At 34.3% G+C, this 8,976-nt stretch overlaps 1 protein-coding gene across 1 annotated transcript in view; it reads left to right on the forward strand.

Moving 5' to 3' along the window:
• LOC121383589 (LIM homeobox transcription factor 1-beta-like) overlaps positions 1–8,483 on the forward strand; it is a 22,343-nt gene extending 13,860 nt beyond the window's left edge. Inside the window, exons 3-4 of the mRNA XM_041513679.1 lie at positions 6,240–6,435; positions 8,468–8,483. Coding sequence (XP_041369613.1) covers positions 6,240–6,435; positions 8,468–8,483 — 212 coding nt within the window. The remainder of the gene's footprint in view (positions 1–6,239; positions 6,436–8,467) is intronic.
• Positions 8,484–8,976: the final 493 nt, after the last annotated feature.

Genomic DNA, 8,976 nt, shown 5'->3' on the forward strand with positions numbered 1-8,976 from the left:
TAATATTTAATTTTTCAAGGAAATGAATTGAACAAAATAATTCAAAATGCACACCTCCAGCCCACCTGAATAAATAAATTGTTTATTACAACGACGACGATAATAATAATAATATATAAATAAATTAAATAATTTATTAATTAAAATACATAAATACATTATTTAATTATACAAGTAATTAATGTTAATGAATTAATTAATTAAAATAAAACAACAAAGTAATTCTCAAGTGACACAATAATCTGAAGCAAATCTGTCACTATAGTATTTTCAAACATGACAACGAGCCATATTAATTATTTTCTGCGAAATGAGTCTGATGTATTTTTGAGACGAATAAATTAATTTAACCACATAAATATTACACCTTGCAATAGTTTGGTCCATCAAATAGGAGATTAAAAGATGTCATTTTACCCACGGTAATGTTTTTCTACATTCCATGTACCGTATTAAGAAAATTAATTGCTTTTCACGAAAATATATTCAAATAAATACATAAACACACAGACAAACACAAATAAACAATCAATTTACGACTTAAAAAAACAACAGTAATAAAACATTTCTTTCCTTTTTTATTTTAAAATTTTATTTGATTGACACAACTTATTATATAGTTTTCAACGCAAAATCTATAATTATCTTCAAATTATGATAGTACAGACTACATTAGCCATGAACGTTGCACTCCCTCGAATAAAAAATAACATTTTGGAATGAAGAATTTTGTTTTAATAAATAAATACATATGCACAATTTATAAATATCCAATACGCCAATACATAAACAAACAACCAAACGCTCATTTTAAGTACTAAATCACTAATAAGTAAACACCACCATTATTAATTAAAAATAATAGTAAAACAAAAATAAATAAATACAGAAATACTGAGTTAGTTTTCATATATAATAATATATATATATATATATATATATATATATATATATATATATATATATATATATATGTCAATTTGTGATTGTATCCAATAAAATTAACATTTTATGAAAAATGAAACAACACAAAACAAAACGACACAAAAATAAATACTCAAATATATAACTAAACTCTTCAGGAATTAATAAAGAATAAATAAATTTAAATAAAAATAAGTAAACAAAGAAAGAAAAAAATGTATACTCTACTGACTCAAAGCAAAAATAACCATTAACACCAAGTATAGCAGTTTTCAATTTTTAAACATGTGTGATGTGACTATTTTCATCTGTGATTATATATTAACCATGCATTTTTCAGTTCGTTAAGCAAAACTAACAATTTTCTCTCGCTATTTTTTAAAATTATTATTATTATTCTTTGTTGGAATACCACAGCCACCTGTGGCCTGTCTATGGACCATCCGTGATACCATCGCTGTAGCGAAAACTCATAACTGTATTCATGCTGCGATCCACGCGCATCCTACAATAAATAAATGATAAAAATCGTTTACGAGGACACAGTGGGAGCTAACGACAAATACTGACAACGGGCGACATTTTGTTGGCACGTGCGACTACGTCACAGCGCGCGTGATAGATGTACCGCAATGGAAATGCACCATTCGCCCATCAGTGTGTGTGTGTGTGTGTGTGTGTGTGTGTGTTTATATATATACATGTATATATATATATGTGTATATATAGCTGCCGTAGATCCATACGAACAGTATCTCTGTACACAGCACTTTATATTTATAGGAACTTATTTTACCTCAGACATAAACTTTATAGGAAATGGTAGCGAGTTTTATGTCCTGTACATGTATTACCCAAACAATAGTTAAACTGAAGTTGTTATATGTTCAAAGCATTCCTACCCACGGCTTATGTGGTGTTTCGAATTTGTTTTATTATTATTTACACATTAAACAAATATTCACTTTGTTATCGAACCGTAAAATATTAAAATTCTATTTTCTTAATAGCATATTTAACTTGAAATGTTATTTGACTGTTCAAAAGCTTTAAAGTTACCACAACATTTATCGTAGTCTTTCTTTTTTTTAAATCCAAAAAATATTAATAGTGTTAAAAAGTACATTTTGACAAATAAATAAATAAATAAACAAACAAACAAACAAACAAACAAACAAACAAACAAACAAACAAATAAAATAAATAAATAAATAAATAAATACTATGGTCAGCCCCAAGTCTAGACTTTTGTTCCATCGAAAACAATTCAATTCAATTCATTTATTTGCCAAGGCAGTTACCTATAGGCTTAAACATACTTTTACACAATAAAGTTACATAACAGGCCCGTACGCGGGGGTGGGGTGGGGTGGGTGATGCGAGGGGTGCGTACGCACCCCCCCCCCCCCCCCCCATAGTCTGCCGAGGTCCATCCGTGGATGTGTAAAAATAATTAAAATAGTCCGACGATGTGACAAACTTACTTCCCAGAATGCCGGAAAATGCATCTCCTGCATTCTAGATTTAAAAAAAATTCGGGGGCATGCCCCTGGACCCCCCTAGCAACTCCGGCCCTTTGGGTCGTCGATTACGCACACCCCCCCCCCCCCCCCAATATAAATTTCTGCGTACGGCCTGCATAATTAAGAGAAAAACCCCAGCGACATCGGAATTACGTGTACATGTACATGTAACATGGTATTGCGTGTATACTAGTACTATATTAGTAAAAGATGTAGTAATAGGTTAGGAACAAATAGAAAAGTGAAATAAAATTTCAGGATGGGACATAGTTTTAGAATTAATCAGCAAGTTCTTTGCGTTTAGTAGATACAAGATTGGATCAAATATCTTCCAAGATTGCGTAATTGAGTTACATTTTGAAGACTTCAAAGTGTAATCAGTTTAAATGCCGAAGGTTTTTTCCAGTAATACTTTTTAATATATGTAGCACGCAGATCAGAATAGAATGGACATTGCAAACTAAAGTGACGTTCGTCGTCAATACTGTTAATGTCACAGAGACTGCAGGTCCTAAGTTCACGTTCAGTATTTCTATAACGACCAGTTTCAATATTCAGTTGATGAGCAGAACATCTAAATTTTCAAATGTAACTTCTAAATGCAAAGGAAAGGTATATTTTTTTATAAATAGTACTGGAGACAGTGATTATTAGTTAAGTGCTAATAACGAAAGGGGCGTTGGTGGGTGACACCTACATCAAAATTAATGGTATTTCAAAAATTTAGCAACACTGAATGCTGCGCTACAAGAGAAACATGATATGCTCCCTCAATAAATCGACATTGGATGGGAGCATTTTTATTTTTATTATTATTATTATTATTATTATTATTATTATTAATACATTAACTTGAATTTCACAAGTTCTACCATTATTACCTATCTGATTCAGGCCAATCTCTGTATTATTCTGGCACAAAAAAACAAACATCCCAATTAATGGCAATATATATCGTGATACACTAATACTATTACTATTAATTATTGTTAAAGAGACATACCCTTGTTTGTAAACACTAAGGCATATTTTTTACCATTGGAGTCGTTTTTGATAACTGAAATCATACTTTACTTAGATTTTATTGTTTAGATTATCCATTTCCGTACATTCGAAGTGTTTTTGGTCATCCCGGTGTTTTTAATATTACAAAATGCATTTCTCATATTTTTTAAAAAACGCACGTGCGTCTGAGAAGTAACAGTTACGGAGTCGAGTTTTAGTCTATTTTTAGAGGGTATTTCACCATGTCAAAGTCGCAGACTCATGTTTCACTCAATTGTAACTGTATCCAAATGTGTTATAGGTATGTAGATTAACTAAACTTAGTGTTGATTTTCACGGGTTGAAACTAGGATATGTCCCTTTAATATTTACCAGGTGGGCAGTCTGGGAAGATAAAACTGTTAATAATGAATACTGTTAAACCATCGATTACTTCTATTTCGTTTCCTTTTCTGGGGTTTTCCCGTTTATTCAAGCTTTTCTCACAAGCGTTTACTTTATTTATTAATTGATTGATTGATGTTTTGAGCAATGCAATATATACAATTTAATGTTTGCAACTAGGAGAGGGCCTCGTAAGTTGGATAACGTGTGCCCAATCCTTTTGTATATATAGAGTGATACCTCTAAAAACCGGACCTCTGTAAACACGAATTCCCTCACAACCGGACATTTTTCTCGGTCCCTTTTAAAAATCAGTACAGAACTTAACCTCTCTAAACCGGATACCTCTTAAAACCGGACATCTACAAACCTGTAACACACTTAGATCACGTTTTTATCAAATGGAGTGAAAAAGCAGGTTTTATATCGATAAATACCATGGGAATCCCCATGTCCCAATTGCTTGAAATAATTTTGAAAGTTTGTATTCTGATGTCACCGGTAGATGTCGCTCGAAGCACACAATGCCTACGTCACGACAAATTTCACAGACTTGGGGTGCGTTCTTTTCACCTCTCCTGGACATGTTCCAACTGTTCTGTCCTGGTTGTATCCCCTCTCCAGATATCGTAGGACTTAGCAAAATTATTGGTTTTAAGGGTTTGTAACGTTTTGTATTGAGATACTTACATGTCTGAAATTTATTGTTACTGAAAATGTTCACGAACTGTGAAGAAAAATCTCACAAATGAACAACAACAAATCGGATGTTGATTGCGCGAACCGTGCACGAGAAAACAAACCGAACCAAAATGATAACGGTCACGTGGTATACCAACGTCTGTGACATTGAAATGGAAATATCCCGTCTAAAAATAGATTAGACCCTGTCTGCTCAACGGTTTTTTCTCAAACGTGCGTCCGTTTTTCAGAAAAACGAAAAATGCATTTTGTGGTATTACAAACACCAGGATTACTAGGATTACCAAAAAACACTTCAGGTGAATGGAAATGTATATTCTAAATAATAAACGGTAAGTAAAGTGCAATTTTATTTGTGAAAAATGGGTTTAATAGCGAAAAACAACGCCGTAATGGTTAACAACTAGTCGTAACTAGGGTGTGTCCCTTTAAAGACAATTAGTCTTGCCTTTCGACGTTTCCACTTTAAAGCTGTAATCTTGTTTTTCCGTTCTTTATACTTATAATATGGTTTTTTTTTATATTAACGGATGTCGTCAGCTGAAGAATATTATGTAACATTTTATTTTCCCCACATTATTAAATGGTCTGGTCCTCTCTTCTTTCTCTTAGTTTGGGTTGTCCTTCAAAAAAATGCTCGAAGTTAAAGTTACCGCTTAATACACGTATGAGCATGGTTATTGCACACTTTCGACGTTTTGATTGACAGCTGATAGTCAGTCTGTTGTCAATTAAAACATCCAAAGTGTGCAATAACCGTGCACGCCATGATTAAGTGAAAGCAGGAACTGACTTGTACCATGCCCCCAAGTGGCGTTGCATGACGCGATAAGGAAAAATGGCTCAACCCAAATTACAAGATATATAAATTTTCGGTGGAACAGTATTGGGCTTTTTTGTTGTTGTTTTTTTGTTTTTGGTCCGTTAACATTTTATCCACGCCTCTTTCACTGTTATTCCAAATTGTTCATATCAAGCCGATAACGCCCCTCCCCTTCCCCTTGTAGATTTTGGGTACAAATTCTATATAGGTCAGAGTTTGTACCCACAACGAATCTTAATCAGATATAATCACGTTAAATCAGTTCCTACCTATCTACATTTCGTCCCTACTTATAATTAAATACATTGTATTTATAAAAACAATTTTGAAAAAGATTGAAAATAAAGAAAGAAAGATATGTTTATATGGCGAATATTGCTTTTAAGACTTTATAGTCTAATTACTCATTGGTACGCGCTCCAATGATTGATTTTCTTGAGACAAGTGTCAGACAAATATTTTCTAGTTGTACAATTTGATAATCGAATCCTCTTGTGTGTATTATGTATTACATATTGTGTGTTAAAATCTGCTGTGCTGATACGCGTGTAGCTTAACTACCACTTGGGAATGTCCATCATACTGAAAAATATGTCCAACGTGATGGTCTTTCAAAAAACTATAGTAAGCCTTTGTCTCTCAAAATAGTATCGACTTGTAATTTTTTGGGTATTGGCCCATGGACTAATAACTAATAATTAAACAATAGTTCGATCAGTCTTATAATTTTAGTATAATTATTGGTTGATTAAACTAGAAAAGATAAATCCGTACAATGGCGTGTTAAGGGAACAAAACTTGAAACGTATGATCTATTTTAAATGTTTAAATATTATAAATATTCTCGAGATTGTATCTTAAAATTTTATTTTTTTCAGACGCCATGCCCACCCAGACCCTGCACAAGGAAGTGTGTACGGGGTGCCAGCGGCCAATCGAAGACCGTTTTCTGCTCAAAGTGATGGAGAACTCGTGGCACGAACACTGTCTCCAATGCGTCGTCTGCCAAATCCCTCTCACTGGCTCGTGCTTTGCACGCGACCGGAAGCTGTACTGCAAACACGACTACGAAAAGTAAGTGGCGAGATTTGTTTTGGTAACTGCACTTATCTCATTGTTTTTGTTCTTTTCTATTTAATGGAATTGTTTGTAAGACGTTATCGCTTCGCCTTCTTGCTTTAGACACGGGTTTTCCAGCATGGAGTCGAGTGGTGGTACACATAGCGGGCGTACTTGAACTCACTGGATTGATAAGCACGTTAATACCGTTTTACTGATTGAATGGATGAATGAATGGATGGATGAATGTATGAATGTATGAATGAATGAATGAATGAATGTTTAACGACACCCCAGAACGAAAAATACATCGGCTATTGGGTGTCAAACTATGGTAAAGTTTACTGACCCAAGACATATTATTTTTAAGCTGCGTTTCCGCTGCATTTGCACATACACACATGTACATTCTGTGGAAGTAAAATTACTGATGGCAAGAAATAAGGGACACACAAACGTAGTACTAGTAACATCAACATTAATATTGATTGCAACCAAAACGCTTCAGGGGCGAGACGTAGACCGAGCGTTCGCTTGATGCGCGCTCGGTCTAGGATCGATTCCCGTCGGTGGACCCATTGGGCTATTTCTCGTTCCAGCCAGTGCTCCACAACTGGTGTAACAAAGGCCGTGGTATGTACTATTCTGTCTGTGGGATGGTGCATATAAAAGATCCCTTACTGTTAATAAAAAAAGAGTAGCCCATGAAGTGGCGACAGCGGGTTTCCTCTGTCAATATCTGTGTGGTCCTTAACCATATGTCTGACGCCATATAACCGTAAATAAAATGTGTTGAGTGCGTCGTTAAATAAAACATTTCCTTCCATAGTTTCAGAAAGCTGACCATGTTACACATTTAATTTAATATAATATTAGCGGCATTCATTCAATCCCACGTTGTGTCATTGAATTTTATAGACATAACTTCGCTGGTAATGAACTATATTATATCGGTTTCTTGCTTGAAATATTGTTATGTGTGCAATCAAACATCCCTTTATTTAAGAGAGCTGTAGAAAGGTGTGTGTTTTTTGCGCCTGTACTGGTCCGCTGTAAAGTGGCAGTCCTCCCCACCAGCTCTCCTCTGTTGACAAAACACCCGATAATGAGTCACTGCAGCATATCCTCACTTCTTTTGAAATCAGTCTTGTGCAGAGCTATGGTAATGAATATACTAATGGCAGATTCGTGATCGGTATTTGCGGCTTCCAGTACACTTATATTACTAATGAGTAAATTAAAGGGACATTCCTGAGTTTGTTACATTGTAAGATGTTTCAAAGTAATAAAATATTTCTACGATTAAACTTACATATTAAATATATTTTCTGGTTTAGAATATCAGTGTCTGTATATTCAATTTGTTTCTGGTCGTCTTTATATTTGTAAGAAGTCCAAACTGGATTTTGTCTTCAAATAATTTTGTACGTACGAAAAAACAATATTATAGGAAATAAGATGAACTTTAACCTAGTATAAATATTAGGACGATCAGAAACACGTTTAATATACAGCCACTAATATTTTATGCAGAAAAATATATTTAATATATAATTACAATCGTTAAAAAGTCTCTTTTAATCAATAACCTTACCATAATCTTACAAAGTGCAGCAAACTATCATCTTAGTTTTTGTGGGGGTGAAACCTTCCATTTTTTAGCACGAAGTACCTTTAATGATTAAAGTTCTGTAATATTTTGTCCTCTTGATTGAAAGTAATTTGTCTTGTTATATAAAACCAATGACATATTTTGATTATCCTAGTGTGTGTGTGTGTGTGTGTGTATATATATATATATATATATATATATATATATACATACATACACACACACACACACACACACGCACACGCACGTTAACCTTCCAATACGTTCCAACACCAACAACAAATCTTAAAACCGCGTGAATTATTAACAATGAAGAAATATTACTGCTTCTCAAAGATACAAAAGTCCACTTCCAAAATCCAATAATCACGGAATCGCGAAAAAGAAATTTATTCACTTAGTTTTGCTTTATGCCACTTTCTGTATAAATTGTAGAATTGTGGCTCCGTGACAACTAAGACAACGGTGAAAAAAAAGCAGCTAAAAAAAAAGAAAAAGCAATCAATACCTTGGAAAACGCGTTGAGAGAAGCAATATCCCTCATATGTTCTGGCTCTCTTAACACGGGGGGTTACGAAGGGTTACGGGATTGTAATAATCTCGTGGAAAACCTAAACAATTTATTAACTAACTGTGACAAAGCTCTTCCTTGATCCACGGCGAATTCGTTCATTGATTACAAACGATGATCGGCGTTTATGATCCCTCTGGGAGGCGCCCATTTACGGAGCATCAGTCAGGGAGAAGTGCCAATATTGGAGGCTTTCTCAATGACTTAATTGCGCTAATGACGTCGTTTTCGACTGTTCCCGTCTCTTCGGGGAATTACCCGATTCACCAGAATTTGATTTATAAACCCGGCCGTCGTGGTATTGTCCAGGAACGAATACCACACGTTTAATAAAAGAGGTCTGTTTATGGGCAGTGAGAGGTGCCCGGGAGAT

This window comes from Gigantopelta aegis, chromosome 10 (assembly GCF_016097555.1).
Source record: "Gigantopelta aegis isolate Gae_Host chromosome 10, Gae_host_genome, whole genome shotgun sequence".
Classification (NCBI taxonomy): Eukaryota; Metazoa; Mollusca; class Gastropoda; order Neomphalida; family Peltospiridae; genus Gigantopelta; species Gigantopelta aegis.